This window comes from Mirounga leonina, unplaced genomic scaffold, assembly GCF_011800145.1.
Source record: "Mirounga leonina isolate KUSES-001 unplaced genomic scaffold, KU_Mleo_1.0 Mir_115, whole genome shotgun sequence".
Lineage (NCBI taxonomy): Eukaryota > Metazoa > Chordata > Mammalia > Carnivora > Phocidae > Mirounga > Mirounga leonina.
The window spans coordinates 88,004,498-88,029,850 of NW_023270268.1; the positions used below are offsets into that span (position 1 = coordinate 88,004,498).

The window sequence follows — 25,353 nt, forward strand, 5'->3', positions numbered from 1 at the left end:
AGGCAGAGCTGTTGTCTTGCATCCCAAGGAGGTGAGCCCAGGCTTCTTTCTCTTCCCCACCCAGGAGTGCAGGATAGTGGGCAGACAGTAAAAATGGGTTTCCATGAAGCTGATTGTCTTTAGGTATTATTAGGTAGTGGTTGAACAAGTTTTTCTCCTATTGGGAAGATAAGAATTGGAGCTGCAAATCATTTCAGACCTGGGAACTGAGCGAGGTCACAGAAATCCTTGCCTGTGCTTCAGACACAAGGTGCTACAAAAGTCACACAGCAAACTGCAGCTTTCTAAGAGGCACCAGTTTCAGCATATTTAAAAATCTAAAATGTATTTTAATGCAGCATTTCACAGGCAAATTGGCTGGGGGGAGGGGGTGGTGTAGAAAGCAAGAGGAAATTGAAAGGAAAGAGAGAGCTGAGTCCGTGAGGTCTAGAACACTTGCAATGTCCCCAGTTAATCATTGATGCCCCTGGGCCTGTGGGCCAAGGGAGTCGCCTTGCTGCAGGGGGCCAGAGTACTAGCTAATGGAATGCTAACCATGCCTTTGGTGAAGTTAATGATTTATCTCCCATTACAGTGCTCTACTCCCTTTCTCTGAAGCTCACAGAAGGCTGTGTAATCATCTTCTGGAGGTTAGGCTGGCCATGCCTAATGGGGCAGAGGAGAAGATAATGGTCATTTGCAAACTCCCTATAGGACCAGACTTTTAGTGGGCTTCCTTTTATAGGAAAGAGTATTTTCCGTAGTAGTTTTCCAAAAATATGCTTTAACAAAGTAATTGTCTGATGTTCCTTTGTATGAACTTTTGCCAAGATAGCATCACAGGATGACATGATTTTATATGGGTACACATTTGTCACCATCAAAGATGCATGATGTTTATTTGTAGAGTGCTTTTATTTCCATTGCTAGATTTAAGTACCTTGAGGGCCTCAACAAATTAATGAATGTTTGTGCTGTGTGTTTATTATACATACTAATATAAAAGAAACATGGGGCGCCTGGGTGGCTCAGTCGGTTGGGCGTCTGACTCAGTTTTGGCTCAGGTCATGATCTCATGGGTTGTGGGATGGAGCCCACGTCGAGCTCCATGCTCAGTGCACAGTCTGCTTGAGATTCTCTCTCCCTCTACCCCGCCCCCAACTCTGCTTGCGCACGCTCTGGCTCTCAAATAAATCTTAAAAAAAAGGAAAAAAAAAACGTATTTTCATTTAAATTTTTTTCTATTTCACAAAGGCCAGATATGTTATTTGTAGAAATACCAGAAAATAATTGTTCAGTAAAGAAAAAGAGGAGAAACCCAGAGATAAACCACAGTTAACACTTTGTTTCATATTATATATAATAGATGTCAGAGCTTATCTGTCCAAGTGAATGTGGACCCCTCATCACGATCCACCTCAGAGAGGATATGAGTGCGCTGGTGACAAACGTTGTTGTCTCTTTCTGGGGGACATGACTTCAGAATCTCAGCGTTCCCTCACAGATATTCAATCTCTGTCATGAAGATGGCTTAAATTTTAACGGAAAAGGGATTTTTTTCCCCAGAATTTATAAATATGATGAACAATATTGATTTGAAGTTTTGATTTTTTTGTTTGCTGTTCTTTTTTTTTAACTGAGGCCAGACGACGAATTAGTGAGGATGGGGAGGTGGGCCTTGTGAGATTTATAAGGTGGCACTGATGGGGTGACTATGGAATAACCAAAGAGGGGATTGTTCACTTTGGGGGTTTCCCCCTGTGTTTCCAGGCTTCCTTCCCTAGGAAGACATCTGCAACCCGGGCTACTGAGAAGTGGGTTTGAGGGTGAGTAGGAGGTGGGATGCCTGGGAAAGGAAGTGAGCAGAGTCCAAAGATGACCCCTGAAATTGTTAGCACAGTTGTTTCTGCGTTGGTGTGCTTAGGGAGCTCACTGTGTTTGGATGCCAGGTTTGGATGCTCTCTCTCCTGTGCTGATATAGCATCTTCTCTGAGCTTGCTGGGGTGTGAGGAGGTCATTGAAGGTTTTCTTTGTAAAGTCAGTTTGGGGTCATCCAGCAAATTTTGGTTTTGTTTCATCCATATCCATTGTCTCTTGTCTTGCCGTGGATACATGGGTAAGAGCTATTGCTGCCACCATTTTATAATACAAACAACTACTTTCTCAGAAGACTTCTGTGATGTATGCTATGCATTTTCCAGTGCTAAAATCCCTTAATTCTGGGTCCCAGGCTGTGCATCAATGGGCCAGTCTGAACCCTGCTCCTTTGAAGATGAGTCCATTCTCATGGGCCTGTTGAGTTTCAGGGTTTAGAGGAAACTTCTTTCTCTGAAACCCAAGGTGATTCCTTTTCTTGGAATTTGCCTCTCTTAATTTTTCCCTCTTTGGGGAAATAGCTTCTCTCCAAACAAGTTACTGTAAGGCTCACATGTGTCAGGTACTTAGAAAAGGGCTTAACACTTAGTGCTCCACAGATGTTAGCTACGAACTAGTATTAGAGCGGTCTAAAGCTGCCCTGCTCCGTAAAAACATCAAGCAAAAGCCCACGTGGTGTTGTAACTTTTCTAGTACCTCATTAAAAAAGTAAGAAGAAACAGGTTAAATTAATTTTTACAATATATTCCACTTAACCCAACATGTCAAAAATAGGATCTTTCAACATGTAATCAATATTTTTAAATCATCAAGATAATTTTACGTTCTTTTTTTCATACTAAGTCTTCAACACCCAGTGTGTAATTTATACTAACAGTGCAGCTCAGTTAGGACTAGCCACACTTGGAGTGCCCCATCGCCCCGTGTGGCTGGCCTGGCTACCATCCCAGGCAACTCAAGTCTAGAACCTTTTTAGTTCTGGAGACCAGAAGTATCAGCATCATCTGAGACCTTGTTTGAACTGAAGAATCTCAGGCCTCACCCCAGACCTAGAGAAGCAGAATCTGCATTTTAACCAGTGATTTATTTGCATATCTGAATGGGAAGCACTGGTCTAGAATGGCCGTGCTCAGTCCTCACCCCCTGGGATTCTGATTTAATTGGTCCAAGGTAGGCGCTGGGCACTGGTATTTTTTTTAAGCTTCCTCTGGTGATTCTAATGTGCAACCAGGCTTGAGTCACTTGTGTAGTGGGCCCTGGAGCCAGGATGCCTGGCTCTGCCCCTTTTGACCTTTGAGATCTCAGGAAATCTACCGCAAGACTCTCTGTGCCTCAGTTTCTTCATGTTGTGAAAGTCGTATCTGCTTCAAGGAATGTAATGAGTTAATACGTGTAAAGCACTCAGAACCACACCTAGCACGTGGGAAGCACTCCTGAAATATAAGCACTCACCCTTTCTTCTTTTCCTTAAAGGTCCGGGGTTACCCAGAGCCCCACGTGACATGGCACCGAAATGGGCAACCCATCACCAGCGGGGGCCGCTTCCTGCTGGATTGTGGTGTCCGGGGAGCTTTCAGCCTTGTGATTCATGCTGTCTGTGAGGAAGACAAGGGAAAGTATACCTGTGAAGCCGCCAATGGTAGTGGTGCCCGCCAGGTGACAGTGGAGTTGACGGTGGAAGGTGAGTTTCAGGAAGTGAGAGCCGTGGGGGGAGACCAGCTGTCAGTTTCCCCAAGGCAGTTTCTCCTGCGTCCGCCCTCTCTCGGGCAGAAGAGCAACCCGCAAGAGAAAGCACGGCCATCCCTGAACTTCAGGACCTCTCATCTAATGGGGGAAACGTGGTTCCTGCGAACAAGGGAAGCATCCCAGGAGACACTGTCCAGCTCACATCATCTCACTTTCCTGTTCCAGCCTTCCAATGGCTTCCCCTCACGCTGAGACTGAGACCCATCCCCCACTCTCGGCCAGGCCCCCTGCCCTTCCTTGAGCTAGCCGCAGGGCCTTGCCCTGCCATTCCCTGTCAAAGCAAGAGCTCTGTCCACAGCCCTCACCTCCTTCACGTCTCTGTTCATGTGTCCCCTCCTTAGAGGACCCTTTCTGACCACCCCATAGCCAAGACTCTCCATCCTCCCACCCCCCCTGAACATTGTCTTCCAGCACTCATCACTGCTTCCCATTTTTTTAACTCTCTCCTCCACCCTCACCTTTAACTAGAAATGCTAGGAGGCAAGGGACTTGGTATCCTTTATGCTCTATCTCTAGCGTCTAGAAAACTTCATGGCACAGGATAGATACTGAAATATTTGGAGAATGAATGAACAGTGTTTCTTATCATCATTATAAAGTAACCCTCGCCTATTTATAAAAATTTTGTTAAACTCAGAAAAATATATAGGAGATAAATACACCATTTGACCATCGGTAAAACTGTTTCTTTTGCTGCTAGTGTATCCCCCATGTGCTGAAGCCCCTCCACTGGGGAGAACATTTCCAGTTCAGGCCACTGGCTGCCGCTTAAAGGCCTGATGTCCAAAAGGATGTGGGGGTTTGTCAGAGGTTCCCTCGACCCTTACAGGCCTTTCTAAAGGCTAATAAACCAGAAGTAAAGACTCCCATTCTCCCCTCTCAGGAGACAGTCTTCTGAACCTGGTTTGGGGGGCACTGTATATGAGGATTAAAGTAACCAGAGAAGGTTCCAGAAGGGGTGAAGTACACCTGGGCCAATGTTTTCCCTGCTTCCCTACATCATGGAAAGAGAGACAGGCTGTTTCACAGAACAGAATGTGCATAGTTTGGATGCTTTCCCCAAATTCTTTAACTGAGTGACTCATTCCTTTTAATGACCTTCAACTGCCTGTGGGCTGGAGCATTCCAGATAGAAAGTGGCCCCTGATCAGAGTCTCTGAATGGCCCTCATCTAGGACAATTCTGGTACTGTGCTTTCTTCTATAGTTTTCAATATCCAAACTTCAAGTTGAGGCTCACAAATAAAAATTACTTTCCCCCCTGTATTAGTCAACTCAAGCTGTCGTAACAAAATAACTGCACACTACATGGCTTCAGTAACAGACACTTATATTCTCACAGTTCTGGAGGCTGGAAGTCTGAAGTCAGGGTCCAGCTGGGTCTGGTTTCTGGTGAGAGCTCTCTTCCTGGCTTGTAGATGGCCACTCTGTCCTCATATGGCATAGAGAGAGCTCCAGTGTCTCTTCCTCTTTTTATAAGGGCAACAGCTCTACTAGAGTAGGGCCCCGCTGTTATGACCTCATTGAACCTTTATCACTTTTTCCCAGGCCCCATCTCTGAAGACAGTCACACTGAAGGTTAGGGCTTCCACCTAGGAATTTGGGTGGGGACACAGAAATTCAGTCTGTAATACCTCTTTTCTGGCTTTCTGTTTATTGCCAGAGAAATGGGGTATTATGAGTCAGAGTTCCAGGGTTCTGGGCCCAACTTTTGCCAATCATATGTGTAACTTTAAACCTCTGGCCCTCTGTTTCTGCAGAGAAGGGTTTTAATTCAGTGGTCTCTATAGACGGCTAGCCTTTGTTTTCTGTGATCCATGTGAAAGGAATGGAATGGGTTAGGCATGCAGAGGAGGTATATAAAACCCAGGTAATATGAAATCTTTTTTTCAATTCCCATTATTGAGGAAGTTAGAGCTGATGACCTACTAAAATTTTTCCTGCTTTGCTGAGATGTGGGCAACAGGGAGGAAAGAAGGTGGGAGGGCTATAGAGGAATAAGGGGAGACAAAGACTCTCAACCCTGCGTCCTCTCCTTTGGTTTTAATTTGGGGAGACTCAGGCCCAGACCACTGAAGGTGTTTTGTCTTCTAATCCTAGGACCTAGAGAATGGCCTAAAGGCTGCAGCATCTTTAAATGTGAGTGGCCCTGTATACATTCTGCTTCTGCATCAAAGGCTGGTTTCCACTGGTGTGTGGCTTAGGACCACCCCATAGACCATAGGCCTGGAAGGAAGTGGGGATTCTTACAAAGGGATCTAGCGGCCACCTGCATTCTCACCAGCTCTGTGCTATGCTTCTTACTTGGAAAGAGCAGAGGCCCTAGAATTAAGAGTGTAATTCATATGTGAAGATTTTGCCCCCCTAGTGGTCAAGCTCAGAAGGCAGTGTTGGTACAGGGTCTTGGATTTTAGCTCCACTAATTTCTCGCTGTGGGGAACTTGACCTTTTGGAGCCTTATTTCCTTTTCTGTAAACTCGAACCCACAGCTGCCCCGCAGGGGTGTGTAAGGATCAATGCAGCAGCAGCAAATGTAGGTACCCGGAAAGTGTGGCCTTGTAATATTTGAGCCTGCTACTAACATCCTGAGAACGACGTCCAGAGAGAAATCTTTGCATGGAGAATAGAGGAATATGCTCCTTCATCTGATTTCCCGTTTGGTAACCGGGACCAGGAAACATGTAACATCCTCCATGAGCACAAGTGCCTTAACGGTAGGACTGGTCATCGCCTTATGCAGTGGGATGCAGCCCTAGTGTGAGCCCCGGAAGGGCTCTCTGTGGCCAGTCCCGACACTCCCCCTCCTCCAGGGGGCTGGTCACAGAGACTTGGTACAGAGCAAAGAAGAGGCATGGCACCCGCCCTCTGGGAGCTTTCTTTCTAACGGAGGGGCCACAGTCCTGTCCTCCAGCACAACTGTCCACAGAAATATAATGTGAGCCATGTATATAGTCTTAAATTTTCTAGTAGCCATGTTTGAAAAACCAGGTGAAGTCAATTTTCGTAAGATATTTTACTTAACCCGGTATAACCAAGATACTGTCATTCCAACATTTAATCAACATAAAATTGTTAATGAGATATTTTGCATTCTTCAGCCTTTGGGATATATTTTGTACTTACAGCACATCTCAGTGCAGACTCGTCCTATTTCAAGAGCTCAGTGACCACATATGGCTAATGCCAATCATGTTAGAGAGCACAGCTCCAGAAGCTCCCACTGGAATAGGGATAAACAAGGCTTACACAGAGAAAAAAGAAAACCCACATAAATGAAGAAGGTGGGGAGTAGTCCCAGGTAATATGAAATCCACAGAACTTGGGGTGCAGTGAGGGGTGGGGCTGAAGTGACAGATGTGCCCCAGACTTGCTGATCTGAGTCTGAGAAGGCCCTTTGTGTTCCGGGGACCAGGGAGTCACTTAAATCACTTCAAGTAATAGAGGGTTAATTTTAAGACTTGAGCTCAGGAGCCCAGGGTAAGCCAAACTGGCAGGCCCAGAGACGATCCAGGCCTCAGGATGGCTCATACTCACCTTACAGGATTGTTGAGTGCAAACGCAGGGACCCACGGATCCCCCTGGGAATCTTGTTAAAAATACAGATTCTGATTCCACTGGTCTGGAGTGGGGCTGAGTGTCTGCAGTTCTAACCAGTACCAGACGATGCCCATGCTTCTGGTCCCTGCATCACACTTTGAGTAGCAAGGAAGGATTAAATTACCGATGTGATATATTTAGCCTGATAGAGTGATTCTCAAATGTAAGCATGTATCAGAATCACCTGAAGGGCTTCTGAAACCACACACTGCTAGGCCTTGCCCCAGAGTTTCTGATTTAGTAGGTTGGGATGGGCTCAAGAATTTTCATTTCTAACAAGTCTCTTGGTGATGCAGATACTGCTGCACACGGGGACCAATGCTTTGAGAACCAGTGGGCTAGTGCTTATACTGACTGTTAGGGCACTCCAGGAAAGAGAATATATCATACATATATATGTAGAAAGAAATTCATTACAAGAAATTGGCTCACACGATTATGGAGGCTGACAAGTCCCAAGATCTGTCATCTGGAAGCTGGAGACCCAGGGGAGCCCATGGTGTAGTTCCAACCCAAGTTCAGACCTGGCCCAAGAAGAGCTGATGTTTCAGTGTAAGTCAACAGCAGAGGAAAAATCCATGTCCCCACTCAGAGGCAGTCAGGCAGGAGGAACTCCTCCTTATTTGGGGGAGGGTCAGCCTTTTCATTCTCTTCAGAATCAGTCAGTCTTCAACTGATTGGATGAGGCCCATCAACATTAGAGATGTCAATCTGTTTTACTTAGTCTACTGATTTCAGTGTTGATCTCATCCCAAAACACCCTCATACAGGGGCTCTTGGGTGGCTCAGTTTGTTAAGTATCTGACTCTTGGTTTCGGCTTGGGGCATGGTCTCGGGGTTGTGGGATCAAGCCCCAGGTCAGGCTCCACACTCAGGGTGGAGTCAGCTTGTCCCTCTCCCTCCCCCTCTGCCCCAACTACTTGCGCAGGCACTCTCTCTCTCTCAAATAAGTAAAACCTTAAAAAAAAAAAACCCTCATACAAACATCCAGAATGACGTTTGACCAAACATCTAGGCAACCCATGGCTGAGTTAAATTGACACATAAAATTAACCATCACTAAATACTTTATTAGAATATTCCTGAATTATTTCATGGAATCTGACACATTTCTCCTTCTTGAGCTATCCATTAGGAATATCAGCTAGGTAACACAGAGCTGCTGTAAAAGTTAGCAGTGGTATGTGATATGGGCTGGAAAGGCAAAATGGGAACGTGTGCACACAGGTCGCGAGAAAGCAGCCACAAAGCCAGGAAAAGATGTGCAGAGACCAAGTATGATGCAACCAGTCCTTCCTCCATGTTGCTGGCAAGATTGGGATTGGCCATCCTGACCACAGGTGCTACCGTGTTCCAATCTGCACGGTGCAGGGCAGGGTGATGAGCACAGAACGTGGCTGCCAGGTGCTTGCCCCTTTTGCAGGCCTGTGGTCATGGCAGGTGTCATTAGGGTGACCGTTTATCTGGTTTCTGCTTACTCTGCCAATGTCATAGAGCCTCCTTTGACTTTCAGAAGAGTCCCAGTTTGGATAATAACTTAAATGGTTATCCTAGCCATGCTTGACATGCCCAGTGCCCTGGGCAGTGAGAAAGCTATAACAGTGATGCTGTATTCTAGGAGAGGAGGAGTAGCAAGAGCAAAGGTTTCAGAGGACATGAAGAAAGTTTCTTTTCATCTCTGAAAAAGAAATTCCAGGCCATTAACCACTCTGCATTAGAATGCAATGAACAATTTTTTAAATTGTTTATCGTTATGTTAATCACCATATATTACATCATTAGTTTTCGATGTAGTGTTCCATGATTCATTGTTCGTGCATAACACCCAGGGCTCCATGCAGACCATGCCCTCTTTAATACCCACCACCAGGCTAACCCATCCTCCCACCCCCCTCGGCCCTCTAGAACCCTCAGTTTGTTTTTCAGCATCCATCATCTCTCATGGTTCGTCTCCCCCTCCGATTCCCCCCCCTTCATTCTTCCCCTCCTGCTATCTTCTTCTTCTTTTTTTTTTTCTTAACATATATAGCATTATTTGTTTCAGAGGTACAGATCTGTGATTCAACAGTCTTACACAATTCACAGCGCTCACCATAGCACATACCCTCCCCAATGTCTATCACCCAGCCACTCCAGCCACCCTCAGTTTGTTTCCTGAGATTAAGAATTCCTCATACCAGTGAGGTCATATGATACATGTCGTTCTCTGATTGACTTATTTCACTCAGCATAACACCCTCCAGTTCCATCCACGTTGTTGCAAATGGCAAGATCTCATTCCTTTTGATGGCTGCATAATATTCCATTGTATATATATACCACATCTTCTTTATCCATTCATCTGTTGATGGACATCTTGGCTCTTTCCACAGTTTGGCTATTGTGGACATTGCTGCTATAAACATCGGGGTGCACGTACCCCTTCGGATCCCTACTTTTGTATCTTTGGGGTAAATACCCAGTAGTGCAATTGCTGGATCATAGGGTAGCTCTATTTTCAACTTTTTGAGGAACCTCCATACTGTTTTCCAGAGTGGTTGCACCAGCTTGCATTCCCACCAACAGTGTAGGAGGGTTCCCTTTCTCCGCATCCCCGCCAACATCTGTCATTTCCTGACTTGTTAATTTTAGCCATTCTGATTGGTGTGAGGTGGTATCTCATTGAGGTTTTGATTTGGATTTCCCTGATGCCAAGCAATGTTGAGCACTTTTTCATGTGTCTGTTGGCCATTTGGATGTCTTCTTTGCAGAAATGTCTCTTACAATGAACAATTTTTTTAAAGTAAATTTTAAAATAATGAATACATATTCACTGGGGAGTAGATTTGGCCAGGAGCTCCCTCCTCTTAGGGAGTTTCCTTTGAAATAAATAGGAGGGGCAAAAACCTAGTTCTCTGCACACACACACTCCTTTCTGGATCCGGCCTTGGCCATCATCACTCTTTCTTCTGTCTCTATTAGGTGCCCCATTCTTCCTGCAGAATCCTCCTCCTCCACCACTGTGGACTTCTTTCTGCAGCTTCCTCCCCTGGAGGTGATGGGTTCTGAGGCGGCCCACTTTTGTCCCTGCCACAAAACAAAGCTATGCGCCTCATCCTAGAATGTTTCCAGCGAGTGAAGAACAAATTCCTGCTTCCAATGCCCCGTTCACGGCTCTGCTCCTCTCTGTGTCAGGCACTGGCGACAGAGCGGAACAGTTCAGACAGGGTCCCTGCCCCCCGAGATCTACTTCGTACTGAGAAAGAGAGACTGTAACTAAGTAACAAGTGTAACGTTTGTAGTAGAATTAACAACTCCCTGACTATGTGTGAGATGTGAGGGCAAGAGGAAGAAGGACCTCACATCATGGGATTTAAGGGGGAAGAGTGGCCCTAGGAACTCGGAGTTAACTGAAGGGTTGAGTGTTTACCCCCCAGATCCCCATCTGTCCTCACTTGAGGGCTTCTTCCTGAGACAGGAACTCTCTGTCACTCCGGCTTGCCCTCTGTGTGACCAGAGTCTGCTGCTGAGACCAGAAATAAAGCCCCAGACAAAGAGTTATGGGCTTTTTGCACACACAGTTTAGAGTGAGAAATAGTAAGAGAGTTAGTGGGGTCAGCAGAGTGAGGATACATCTGGGGAGGCGGTCAGGGGTTAGATCCTGGGGATGGAAAGCCACTGGAGGGTATCAAGAAGAAATTGACATGATTTGATTTAGATAAAATATCTCACTGAAGTGTGGGAGGGGGAAGTGGGGGGCTGCCATTGGTCTCCTGTCTTTAAGCATTGATTTCCTGGAAAGGGACTGAGCAATGGTTGTTTCTGTTTCCGTGTAGAAGGCATTTCCCAGATCCAAACCAGAGGGATCAGGATGCTGGATCTTTTAATAGCACATTGGCCAATGAAACGATAGAAGGCAACTCACCTCTGCCCCCTCACCTCCACTTCACTTGTTTTGCTTTTGTTCCTTTATCCCAGAAAGGTATGGATTTTCCTCTGTTCCTCCCTTATCCACACCACTGGCTGGCCCAGTGGATGCCAAGAGCTGTAAGTTTTTGCTTTGCCTTTTAGTTGCCCCTGTTCCAAACAAGGCCTGCACCCACCTAGGTCTGCCTGGCTTTCCTCTTCTGGAAGGTCGGCCTCCTGCCCATCTCCCACCTAAGCACATGTCCCCCGTGCCCTAGCCACCCCAGTCCTGTAGCCTCCACTCTCTACACCCCCATGAAACCCCTGTCCTGCAAGCCAGGGCTCCCTGACCGTGCATTGCTTGATCATTTGCTTTTAAATCCAAATGTGCCCATGAGTTGGTGCGAGCATCATTACATCTTCTAGTGCACACGAGCACTTACATACCAAAATAGTCATGCTTGAACACTTACATATTGAAATAAGTATTATGATAGTTTACTTTCCTTTTATTTTTTGTTACTATTTTAGTTAGGGCTTTACATTTATTTTCTTTTTGAGATGATATATGGGTGGTTAGCGGTGAACTCTGTGGATGGCCCAGGGGGCATTACTAAATATCTGTTAGAAAAAAATGCCCATTTTTTTCTGATTAAAACCACTATTTTAAGCAACCCTTAAAATCCACTTTGAAGTTGGCTGCAAGTAGGGCGACTGCTCCCTGGTTTGCCTGGAACAGCCCTGGTTTGTTCCTATTGTCCTGGCAGAATTATTAATTATGTCCCTTTCAGTGTCAAGAGTCCCTATTTAGATGATAAGTTATATCATCATGTATTTTGGAAGCATTTCGTCTCCTTACCATCTTGATCACATTATTCCCCTTGTCAGCAGCATTCTGTGTCCCAACCCAGGCTCTCTGTATCCTTTAACAAAAAGTGCTAGCTCCCCACTGTTGAACTTTTCACTCCTAAAACCTGCCAGCAGCCTTCTCTTTTACTCGTCCTTGAAAAATCTAAGCAAAATGTTTAAATACTTCCAGTGCCTTGGCCTTGTATTCCCCCCTCACTAACTCGATCCTGTCTTCACCAATTCTCTTAACTTACTCTTCTATTTTTGGCATTTCCATCCTAATCCCCTTTCCACTTATTTTTCTCCATAACCTTACTGTTCTGCCAGATTTTCATAGTTTCACAAAATTAATTTTGCCTGATCTGACAACTTGCAACTTCAAATTTTTGCCTATAAATAGATCTTATTAGTTATTTTAGCCCAAATTCTCTTTTAGTTTTGATGTCAACTCTCTGGTGTTAACTCACATTAAAATAAGCACCCCGTTCCATTTCTAGCTGACTGCTTGCTCTGTTACCTTTGGATCCTACCATAAACTGCTCTCACCCTGATACAGAAGTACCTTCAAACAGCATTCTTTTGCTCTTCTTTTAGGCAATGTCATATTTTTGCTTTTTTTTTTTTTTAAGGAATAAAAGAATTTTAGCCTTTGGATTAAGATGTTTAGCTCCCAAGAATCTTAAAAATGCTTAGTCTGTTTTTTATTGTGGTTAAAATACACATGAATTTACCATCGCAACCATTTTCAAAGTATACAATTCAGTGGCATTAAGTACATTCACCATGTTGTGCGACCATCACCACCTTCTAGTTCCAAAACTTTTCATCATCCTGAACAGAAACCCCATCCCCCCATCCCCACTGAGCAGTCGCTCCCCATCTGCCTCCCCCAGCCCCTGGCAACCACTGATGTACTTTGTCTCTATCCATTTGCCTCTTCTGAACATTTCATATAAATGGAATCAGACGTTTTTTTTGAGTCTGGCTTTCTTCACTTAGCAAATTTTCTCAGGGTTCATCCATGTTGAAACATGTCAGTACGTTCCTCTGTGTGGCTGAATATTTCCGTGTAGGAATAGACCACATTTTTGTATCCCTTCATCAGATGATCAGTCTAATTTTTATCAAATCTTTGTTCCGAGATGAAATGAGTGATACAGTAGCATGATAAATGCCGTGAATTGTACATAGGTATTTTTCAGAGGGAGTCTCAGTGATTGGGTACGTGGCTGATGCTTTGGTGTTTGCAGATAGAAGAGGCCCTGTTCGTCTGTTTGGCTGCCAGAATCTCTTTCCTTTTTTACTTTCCTTCTCCACCCCACCCCTCCTTTTTTCTTTATTTTTGGTAACTAGATCATGTCTTGTTTTTTTCTTTACTGTCGTATTTACAGGTTGTGAAAAATACAGCTGAATCAATTCCTCAGAGTCCCATCGCCCCAAAACAATCACTATTAATAACATTTCAATATATTTTCTTCTGGTTGCTTTCCTGTGTTTGGATACTTTATTTTCTTTTTTCCTAGTTAAGATTACATTGAATAGATAATGTTGGAGCCTGCTCTTTTTTCATAAAAGCCCTTTATGTCACAAGGATTTGACTCCTATAAGGATTGGGGCACTGTTCTGGATACTTCTGATGAATGAATAGGAAGTTCTGGTGGGGATATGGTTTGAGAGTCATCAGCTTATAGATGATATTTAAAGTGATGGGACCGTCTAAGACCTCCTGGGGTTGGGGGTGGGGATCAACAGTGTAGAGCAAGGACCCAGGACTCAGCCCCGGGCCACTCCACATGCAAAAGTAGAACAGAGAAGGTAGTTGAAGAAGAATAGGCACCTCATGAGAGCAGGAGAGTGTGGAGGAGAATGTACTTGGGAGTGGAATGGCCCCATAGCAAATGCTGTTGAGCACCTGAGTGTTGGGGGCGAGGATCCACTGGGTCTGGCAAGGCGATGGTCAGGATGAGCTCAGTGGAATACAGAGGATCACTGCCCAAGTGGAACGTGCTGAAGAGAAAATGATATAATATCTTAACCTATTTCTGCCTGTTTTACATATTCTTAAACTTAATTTGATGGCAGAATAAGATGTTTAATTGTACACTTTACTTAACCACTTGTTATCTTCCTACCGGGTGATGTTTACACTGTTTCTAATTTTTACTATTACCAACAAGAAAAATGAACAGCTTTGTAAACTTTCTTTTCTACTTTAAGCATCATTTCCTTTGATTTGAAGGCATAGAAAGGGAGGTTCTGGTCTAAGACCAGAGCATCTTTAGAGCTTAGGATTCTCATTTGCTCCAGTATTTTCGAAAAGGACTGACTGGCTGGCACTTCCTCCAGAATCTGAGGGCGATTGTCTGAGGGGCCCCAGCATCTTGATGGCGATTGTCATTTGGGTCCTCCCAGAACAAGTTTCTCCTTTTATCTGCTTAGAAGTCCTTTAAACCTTGAACAGACTATTGAGTGACAAGAACCAAACCCACCTTGTGGAATGAAAACTAGACACAACTCACTAAATAGTGACATTAAATAGAAATACATGTATAATAATTGTCAATCCACTGGAACTGTAACTTACCTGCGATGCTGGTGTTTGCTCTTAATCCTTTTCCACTAAGGTTCTTTAGTCCTTGAGCCAGATACAGCCAAGGGAAATACGCAGCCCCCATTCCCATGTTCCTATGCATTCATACAGATGCAATGGGTGCTGGAATTTAAGGAAGTTTACCCTTTTCCAGTAAACACCCTGCAAATTTCCCATTGCAGTTGCCTGCTGATATTCTGGGAATGACTTCCATGCTTTCTACGTGTGCTTTGGGTGGGGTTTTATAAACATTCCCAGCTTGTGGCAAAAAGAGAACAACTTCCAGGCTGATCACTATCTCAGAAATGTCCTCCTTTCCCCCTCCCTATTCCTCCAAAACACCCCACCACCTTATGGTCACTTCCTGTTCCTGGTCACATTAGGGATGGCCCCTCCCCGCTAGCAGCGCTGCCCCCCCCCCCCCCCCCCCCCCCCCCCCCGCCCCCCCTCTCCCCCCGGCCCCGCGCGCGCACCCCCCCCCCCCCCCCCCCCCCCCCCCCCCCCCCCCCCCCCCGCCCCAGCCCTCCAGCCTGAGTGGGTTTGCTATTTAACTGCTTCCTGTCCAGGATGACAGCACCTTACCCAGGACCTGCAGTGTCCATGGTGCTGCTGATGCAGGTTCTGGTGAGTTCAGCACCAGTGATCTGCTCCAGGCCCGCAGGACACATCTTGCTGTTTGCTGGGCCACAAGCGCGAGGATGGAATGTTGCTTGTATCCAACGTGAATAGATCTGGTGAGAGAGATGCATGTACATCTCCCACCCTCGTTTCAGCAGGGTCGTCTTCTGGAGAGGTTCTGGATCATCACAGATAATCGCCGGAGTAGAAGGTCCAGTGGCATGTAACAGCTCAGCAGCATGGTTGAGTGGTCTAGGAAAGGTGCGCATGGATGCATTTCTGCCCTATTACTGGCTTTGTGACTCCTTTTTCTCATCTGTTTAAGAAACAGAAGGACGATGTAGTACCAGCCTCCTTAAATGATGTATGTCAAGTATCCACCAAAGAGCCTGGCCCAGGACAGGCTCAGTCAGGGTGAACTGTTTCTGGCATTATCCCACCCCACCTCTGTGGCTGACTCTTCCTGAGCTTCGTTGCTCTGAGTTCAAGACTCTCTCTCTTTGTTTCCTACTTGCAGGGGGCTTTATGAAGAAGCATGGTCAGCCTGCTGTTTCCAAAACCTTGGGGTAAGTTGGGGGGCTGTTCAAGCCAGGGTAAGGGCGGGATTGACTTTTTGTGCTGACCTGACGGAACACGTTTGGGGTGTAAGTCTTTTTGGGCATCCTGGGTTATAAAAAGAAAGCAGGAGCCTACTGGGATGTGATGTGGGTCTCACACGGTGCCTCCTGACCTGCTAGCCTGTGTGGATAGCCCCTTTGACTGGTCTAGCTGCTACATGCTGAGGAAGTCTGCCGTGTGCCCAATCTTCAGGGACCGCCGACAATCAAGGCAATAGTCAGACTTAAGTAAACAGACCTAGAAGAGGCAATCCATATGTGGCACTTCTTAGGGAAAGGAAACCTATATTGGTAAAGGTAAGTAACAGTAGCTGCTATAACAGGCAAGCCCCCAAATCGCACTGGTTGAACACGGGGAAAGTTTATTTCTTACTCGAGCAAAGTCAACTTAGATATTCTTGAACAGGTGGAGAACCTTGCCATCATCATTCAGGTACCCGGCCTCCTTTTGTTTTGCAGTTCCATCATCTCTTGGCCTTGGAGCCTCTCTTGGATCTTCTGCTTCTAGCCATAAGAGTGGGCAAGAGAGAGTGTGGAGAATCTCGCAGGGCTTTTTTATGGGCTTAGCCAAGAGCTGGCATATATCACTTCTGCTTGCGGTCTGCGGCCAAAACCCAGGCTTTTGGCCAGAGCTCAGTAGAATTCACGTATACCTTACCACAAGGGAGGCCAGTATATGAAGTCTCGCTGCATGATCAGGAGGTAGAGGAAATAGGTTTTGGTGCTGCAGACTTTTCCAGAGGGTGCGTGAGAAGTGTGTTTAAGGCACAGAATTGGGAAGGCTGCCTTTTGCTGGTCTCTGACCCAACTTAAGTGATGTAGGTAGGGGCAGAGAGAAGAGCTGAATTGCTGCTGGACTCCCTGCTAATTTCTTTCCAGGGACAGATTTGCAGCCCCTGCCGTGGAGACCCGTCCTAGCATCTGGGGAGAGTGCCCACCAAAGTTTGCTACCAAGTTGGGCCGAGCCATAGTCAAAGAAGGACAGATGGGACGGTTTTCCTGCAAGATCACTGGCCGGCCCCAACCACAGGTCACCTGGCTCAAGGTGAGATTTTTATCTGCCCCAACTCTGGCCCCAGCCTGGGGACCCTGAATGTGGAGGTTAGACTCTTGGACCAACAAGAGTCTGTCTTTCCAATCAGTCCCTCTGCTTGACTATAGATGGTTCTTCAGGGTTCTCTGTATGTCCGATAGCCATGCTTGTCCCTGCCCCTATTTGCACACTCTGCCTCTGCAACTCAGCCCACCATGTGCTATAATCCACACACTCCCCAAACAGCATAAAATTTCTGAGTCAGAACAGACCTGACCAGCTCAAGAGAGTGGAATTTGAAGTCATGAGACTAGGTTTCAAGCCACAGCTCCCTCATTCATAAAACACATGATGCTGGGCAAATCATTTGGTCTCCTGGAGCACTGGTCTCCTTATCTGTGAGGCAGAGATGATGCCACCTACCTCAGAATACCTCAGAATATGGTTGGGAGTATTTCATTCAGGGCCGGGCAGTGTGAAGGCAGAGCAGAGGGGTGGGGGGAAGGGAGTGGCAGCAGCAGGGGGCCTGAGGGGCGGGGTGGGCGTTCAGCAGCATAGTGAGGAGCCACAGGGAAAGCTTGGGGTCAAGGCCTGCGAGAATAGCTTTCTCACAGATGGGAGTCCTGGGTCTGAGTGAGGGGACACCTTTTCCCTATTTCCCAGTTCTCCTGGACTGAGCCCAGGAAAAGAGTAAAGGAGAGGGAGGCAAAGCAGAGCTAAAATGAGGAATGTAGGATCCCCATCTCAAACTAGGCCTCCTCTGAAACAAGTTCATACACCTGCTTTAAGCCGGACCTGATGTCACACCACACACATGGACCTCGAGTCGGGGGGGCCCTTGGATTGTCCAAAGACTGCTCTCTGAGCACATCGACAGAGCCCAGGGCAGAGGGTTCTGCTGCCCGGGCCTGGTGTCCATCCCAGCGAGGCTTGGATAGTGCCAAAGGTAAGCAGGTTTCTCTGACCCAGCTGCCCTCTTGATGTCCACAGGGAGAGGTTCCCCTGCAGCCAAGTGCCCGTGTGTCTATGTCTGAGAAGAATGGGGTACAAGTTCTGGAAATCCATGAGGTCAGCTGCGATGACGTGGGAGTGTACACGTGCCTGGTGGTGAATGGGTCGGGGAAGGCCTCCATGTCGGCCGAGCTTTCTATCCAAGGTATCAAGTGGTGGGAGGGCTCGTACGGAACCCCCCTGCCTGGTGTCTGTACCCTGCCAGGGGGAGCTGCTGTCCATTACAGATCGTGTTACACTGACCCACCCACCTCCCCGTGCGTTCCCCCAGGGGCAGGTGTGCACCACACCTGTGTCTTCAGTCTTTTCTTCTCGCTCACATTCCTTTTTGTACCTCTAATTGCAACTGCCAGGAGTGGACATTGCAAATGCCTTGCCATCACCCCAAATTTAACCTGCCTCAAATTTAACTTAATCATCCGCTCTGTCCTTCACATCAGGTGTTCCCTCAGCTTAACTCTTTCTACCGCAGAATTCTGCTTTTCCTCCTCGCCTGGACTGGGCATTTCAGCATCTCCTCTGACCCTTGCCTCCTCCTTGCTGTAGGCATCAGCCCCGTCAGTTCTTCCCCGGAAATCTCTTTGAATCTGTCTCCTCTTTACATTCCCCTTGGTTCCGCCAAGTCCAGCCTGTGGAAGCGGGAGTGTGGGTGGCGATGGGGATTGACATCACTGCACTGAGCGCAGTGGGAACCTTGAGCAAGGTAGGATTTGGGGAATCGGGGAGGGAAACAACCTTCACGCTCCTCCCCCTTTCTTACTCTCTTTTCTTCTATGATTTTTCTCTTCCACATTCCCTTCCTTTTTCAGAAACTATTCCTCCTTGCTCTCTTTACCATTGTTTGCTGGAGTGTTCTTTATAACCCACAGAAAGAAATTTATTCAGGACATGTGTATATAAACATATTTAACTGAAACAAGTTTCATGAAGCCGTCCTGAGTTGTACCATGCACAGTACCTGCTGGCGTTCTCTATTCCATTCTGCACCATCAAAGTCCTGGTCTGCACTGAAGAATTAGACCTCACAGCTCACCGTGGGCTCGGACCCACTGTTAGGCATTGAGAAGAGTGATTGAGCCACTCCCCTTACTTGCCCTAGCGTTGAATTAAAGAACTGCTCCCCTCCCAAGTACTTAGTGACAAAATGATGTGTTGCCTGGGATGTGTTTTAGAATACTCCCCGAAGAAGCTCCTCTGAAAACCAAAACAAAAAGGAATAGAAAAGACAGGCAACACAATGCTATTTCCTTAATCTGGGTGATGGCTTTCAGAATTGGTTATATCCTCTCACTATTGTATGTTTTGAAATTTTCCGTGATAAAATTTTTAAAAACGATGTGGCAGGGAAAAAGAATATATCTATAGTATGTTTTTTTCTTTGAAGAACTGAATGCAATTACAGTTTTCAAACTGTACATTTTTAAAGCAGGTGTTTGTCAAAACTGATCACTTGGGAGGTTTGTTTTTGAGGGCCAACGTAAGTTAAACTGTTTGGGTTTGAAATTTTCAGGTGTTTATTTTGGCTTGTCCCTCGATTGGTTTCCTTCTGTGGCTGGTGAACGGGACAGGTCCCGTGGCACAGGGTGCGGTCGCCAAGGCTTCCAGAGAAGGCCCAGGGCAGCAGTGGAGGCCTTGACGGTGTCTCAGAGCGGGCCTCGGACAAGCTCCTCAGATTAACCCAAGCAGTTCAGCACCGGGGACGCTGTGGGAGGGGCGGAGGGAGGGACGAGCATAGGTGAGGGGCCAAGTGGAAGCTGACGAGGTGAACACTCTGTAAGAAATGAAAACCAATGCTGTCTCATCACTGTCTCCTCTTGGTACCTAAAAGAGTCCACTAACAGTCTCCCCTTCTCCCTTTTTCCAGGTTTGGACAATGCCAGTAGGTACGTCTAGGCTTTGTAATCACTGTCTCCATCTTGAGATGCCCTGCAAGAAAAGAGAGGTTGTAATGGAGAAATGCCCTGAATTTCCGAGTCATTGTATAGGAGGGAGAGCTGACCGCTGGGGGCATAGTTAGGTTTTGTTTTGTTCTCCTATTGCAATATGCCACACAGGCTCGCCGTCGTAGTGAGGCTCTCGAAGACACAGTGCTGTCGTCTTTCTTAGCGTCTGGCCAGTCCCAGTTAGCTGTCACTAGGAAGGGCACTGACTAGGGAGCCTGCCACGGGCCAGGCAGGATCTGCTCACCCATGTAGCCCGTCTTCCTCAGGAGCTTCCTTTCCCGTGCATGAGGCCTGGAGCTAGACGCCGGGTCTGCGGGGTGGGCAGGCGTCTGGTGGAGGGAAAGGGCTTTAAACAGAGCTGCACCAAGCCAGAGTTACAAGCTGCGGTGTGTCCGGGGCAGAGGAACGAGCGGCGCTAATTTAGATTAGAGGGTCAGAGAAACCCTTCCTGGACGCTTGCTGTTTGAGCTCAGGCTCTTGACGGGGAATGTTAGCCAGGTGAAGGAAAGTGCAGGGAGCATGCTCCCAGCAGGGCGGTAGCATGTGTGAAAGCGGGGAGATGACAGAGAGGTGGGCCCTGGGGGACCCAGAAGGACACTGGTGTGGCTGCTGCCCGGCAGGAGTCAGACAGTCTGGCAAGGTCCAAGAGGCAACGGGAACCAGCTCACGTAGGGCATCCTTGTGGGCCATGTTGTGAAGCTCAGTCTTATTCTCGGTGCGGTGCTGATCAGCTGTGCTTGCCATGCAGACCGTGGATCAGAGAGGGCCAGCAGGGACCAGGGGGAGGCAGTTGCGTGGTGGGAACTAGGGTGGCGCTCGGGGGGTAGAATAAAGGCAGATTGGATAAATGCAGATAGAACAGGCTCTGGATTGGGATGAGGGGCAAGGAAGTGTCAGGAATGGCTGCTTGCCCTTTGCCTTGGGAAACTGAGAAGGCTGCCGAGAGACACTTTTGCTCTCACTCTGTCTTCATTTGTGGGCTTTTGTGATCACTGGAATCTGGGCTTGTCATGAGTAATGCTTGTGAGTAACCAGATAACCATTCTATTTCTCCTTCTTCTTCTCCATTGCCCCCCACCCCAACCACCACCAAATAGGTCATTGGTGAGAGGAACAAAGGCAGCCAATTCAGATATCAGGAAAGAAGTGACCAATGGAACCACACAGGGGCCGAAACTGGACAGCCTCGCGTCTGCTGCCGAGAGAAAGAACTGCTCCAGTACCCAGAGAGGGGGCTCCCCGACCTGGGCCACAAGTAGCCAGCCTCCACCCCTGCGGGAGTCCCAGTCAGAGTCGTCCGGGGACCCACCGAGGAAGGCCCTGAGGAGCCCCGTCCTACAAAAGACTTCCAGCACCATCACCCTGCAGGCTGCAAAAGTCCAGCCAGAACCAAGAGCACTGGTCTCGGGTGCCCCCTCATCTTCTGGAGAAGAGAGGGAGAGGCCAGCTGCGTCCCCCATAGCCATCCTCCCTACCAGGCAGTCTGGCCTGGGAAGCCAGGAGGTGATGAGCAAGGTTGCTACAAGGAAAATCCCCATGGAGAGCCAGAGGGATTCCACCTTCCCCAAATTTGAGAGCAAACCCCAAAGCCAGGAAGTCAGTGAAGATCAGACAGTCAAGTTCAGATGCGAGGGTGAGTAGATCTAAAGGTCACTGTCCCATCCTGCCCCACCAGTGTAGCCCCTGGGTGGCCACTCCCTCCATCAGCACAGTGGTATCCACCCAGCCCCTTGGACTAGAACCCAGCCCACCCCAGAAGCCACCTTATAGGAAGGACTCAGTCTAGTAACGTGCCTTGTTCTGGAGAAACACCCAGCAGTGGCCCATGGTTCATTGTTGGATATGGCATCGGCCCTGTGTCCTAATTCTAACCACCCTAGAGGGGAAAACCCATCATCACCATCACCATCAAAAAACAAGCCACAGGGGCTCCTGCGCTTTTCTCCCTTCTGCTGGCTTTGGCTGATCTGGAGACCTGGCTTGTCGCCCTGTGTCCCTCCTCCCCACCGACCCTGCCTCCATCTTGAGAGGTTTACTCGTGCACAGTGCAGGGTGAGGGATAAGAGAGCCTATTCTGCAGGAGGGCATCTCAAACCAGAATGAGCGTCTCCCTCAGGTCCAGCATCCTGCCTGCCCCACAAGCACAATGCGCTCTCTGGGAACCTCATGTCCTTCACCTCGCCCTGTAGTTTCAGGGACCCCGAAGCCTGAAGTGACCTGGTTCCTGGAAGGTGCCCCCGTGAGGATTCGAGAAGGCATGGTTGAGGTTTATGAAGAAGGCGGATGCCATTACCTCTGCCTGCTGAGAGCGCGGGCCAGAGACAGTGGGACCTATAGCTGCACGGCCTCCAATGTCCGAGGCCAGATGTCCTGCAGTTGGACCCTCCTGGTGAAACGTGAGTACGCACCTCCAGTCACCCTGGGTTCTCTGCGGGGGGGCCATCCATGGGGTGCCTCCTACCCTGCAGGGGTATCACCTCCTACCACCCCCACGCAGGGTGTACAACCCGACAGAGGCATCATTCCCACCCACATGCCAAGGCCAAAGTCATAGCTCCAGGACAAGTGACTCCTGATGAGGAGTTCACATCAGAGTCACCTCAGAACAAGCATGCCCACCCCCCATGCCCACCCCCCATGCCCAGCCCTGCTGACAGCTCCCTTTTCTGGGTTCCTCAGCTGTCCAAGGAGTGCCATGACTCACTTTTCTAACCACAGAGAACCAAACATTCCCTAAATATACACACTGAGAGTCATATGAGATGATGTGGGATCCCGCATCTTCTATGTTTATTGTAATATCTGTTTATAAAAGTTGTGCCTGTTTGTTGTGGGGGATTTAAACACAGTATAGTTTTATGACTCAGAAATAAATGTATTTTAATGTTTTTAAAACAAAATCAACATTGTGCTGTTCATATACTGCTTTCTATTCTAACTTGCTCATGTTACATAAGCATCGTTCTTATACTACTTCTTTCTATATTACTTAATATTATTCAAAAACATGATTTTAATGGCCATATAATCTTTCATAGAATAGTGTATCTGATTACGCTTGCTCTTACTGTCGAATATTTAGACTGTTTCCATTTTTTCACTATTGTAACAAAACTGTGATAGATATCTTTGTACCCGTCTATCTCTCTTTAAAATTTCCTCATTTTAAATGCTATTCAGGGACCCTTGACCCATTGAGGAACATATTAAACCACAAGGATAGAATCAGCAAATTTCAGGCTTTTAGAAGTTCAATGGACAAATAACCTTTGTCTACTTTTTTTTCAACAAATAAATTGCAAGAGGAAGAGGAAGGGAGGGACAACCTTTAGGAAACTTAGGTGAAAAGATACGTAAGAGATATCAGTAATCACAGTCTTTGGACTTTGTGTGGCTCCTGACTGAGACAACTTTAAAAACTTTTTTTAATGAGAACACCAGGAAAATTTGAGCATTCACAAGGTATTTGATATAATAGAATTAGTGCTATTTATAAGATATGATGGCGGTCTTGTGGTTATTTTTTTAAGCCTTTGTATTTTAGAGATATAAATTGAGTTATTTACTGGTGAAATGATACGATATTTGCTTCAGAAATAATCCATGTGTAGTGGGAGTTGGTGGGGCTACAAATGAAATGAGATCAACCGTGAGTTGATAATTATTAAATTTGAGAAACAAGTATATGATAATCCACGGTACTGCTCTCTTTCCTAGTGTGTGTATTTGAAATTTGCCACAATAAACATTTCCCAAAAAAAGAAAGGAAAAGAGAAGAACTTAGTGATTCATCCGTGCAGTAGGATTCCATGCAGCCAGTAAAACAAATATGGCTGACCTGCGGACTCTGATGGTGAAACATGTCCAAGATACTAGTAAGGGAGGAGAGCCAAGTGCAGAGCTGTGTGTATCATATGCTATTTGCATAAAAGGAAAAGAATCTATGTAGATATGTGCAAACAGATGCTTATGTGTGCATAAAACATTTCTGGAAGGGTCCACACGTTGCCTCAAGGAAAGGAAACGGGATGCTTAGGAAGAGGTGGGGGGTAGTCTTACTTCTCACGGCCTGCATACTGTTGATTTATTTCTTAATTGGGATTTTCACTATGGTCATGAATTTCTTTGTAAGAAATCGTATCCATTCCATTTGGAGGTGGGAGTGCCTGTAGAGTTCACAAGTCCAAGCACCCGAGCCCGTCATCCCAGGCTCTGTGCAGGGGACAGACACATGGCATCAGGTCCGCCAAAGGTTGAAAACCAGCAGGCTTTTGTTGGAGTGGTGGTTATTACTATTAAATGGAAGCCGTGCGTTGAGACTATACTTGCAGCAAGTTGGGGGTGAAAGAGAATGTGGTCTTCAAAGCTGCCACAAGAGCTGGGGCAAACAGGATGGGAATTAAGCAGGCCGCCAGCGTGGCTCTTCTTACAACGTCAGCTGTTTGTTTTTGAATGCACGCTCTTCAGAATGTTGTAAGCCTTTGGTTAATTTCCAGAGTTCTGAAAAAGTTGATTTCGACTGTTTTTGCCAGTGTTCTTGTTTCTTGTATGGAGGAGCGGATTTTCAGGAGCCCTTACTCAGCCATTGCAAAAGTACTTTTGGGCTCCCTCTCCCTCCTGGAGATACTGACTGTTCTAAAACCTTTCCGGATGACTTCGCCAAGATGCAGGCCACTGATCCCTACTATCATGCTCTGGTGAAAACGGAAAGAAGATCTGCCTTTTTCTCAGTGGCCCCTTAAGCTCCCACTCTATTTCTCCACTGTCTTTCACCCCCAAACTCACTGCAGGTCTAGTCTCGATGCCCAGCTTCCATTTGATGGTAACAGCTAACACTCCACAAAAGCTTGCTCAGTGTGCCAGGCTTTGTGCTAAATGCTTTATCTCTGTAAAGCATTTAGTTATCCATTTTATATCCTTTTATCCATTTAGTTATCCCAGTGGTCTGAGGAGATAATTGTAGTCACACCCATTTTCCAGGTGGGAATACCGAGCTGTGATGAAGTTAAATGACTTGTCCAAGGTCACATGCCTGGTAAAAGATAGCATATTTCTAACCCATGTTGGTTTGACACGGAAGTCCGTATTTTTTCAATGGCTCCCAAAGGCATTTCCCTGTGAGGGAATGTGACGCTGGCTGGGAAAAGGGATAGAGGTGGCCACAGCTCTCGAGGTAGTCTGTCCATCCCTTTCCTCAGTGCCAGTCCCAATCAGATGCCCCATTGTTCTGACTGAGCTGCTCTCCCCCAGCCTCCTCTCCCTGTAGGGGAGCTCTGGTGTGGAGGAGGAAGTGGGGACGCAGAGTCAGAGAGCGGGGTGTAAAGCCTGCCTTCGTCATTGGGCTGGACTAAGAAATTACTAACCTGGTCTATAAAACAAGTTGAAGAAAGCAACCTCATGCCCTGTCACAGTCACATGTGGGAATGTCCCTGGCACATAGTAAGCCCTCCTGTACCAGTTTTTGTCCTTAAACCCCTCACACTGCATGGGATAGCTTCTCCTGAAAGGCACCGCTGAGGCCTCTTCTAATCACCAAATCCCTTCCCCCTTCTCGGCTGCCGGCCACCTTGACGTTTCTGCTGCGTGTTCTGCTTGTGGAAGAGACAATCTA

General features: G+C 47.0%; 1 protein-coding gene across 1 annotated transcript in view; it reads left to right on the forward strand.

Annotated features, from left to right (window-relative positions):
- MYLK (myosin light chain kinase) overlaps positions 1-25,353 on the forward strand; it is a 177,039-nt gene that overhangs the window by 42,428 nt on the left and 109,258 nt on the right. The window contains 7 exon segments of the mRNA XM_035000007.1: positions 3,328-3,535; positions 15,656-15,704; positions 16,635-16,800; positions 17,779-17,944; positions 19,664-19,682; positions 20,840-21,375; positions 21,932-22,138. Coding sequence (XP_034855898.1) covers positions 3,328-3,535; positions 15,656-15,704; positions 16,635-16,800; positions 17,779-17,944; positions 19,664-19,682; positions 20,840-21,375; positions 21,932-22,138 — 1,351 coding nt within the window.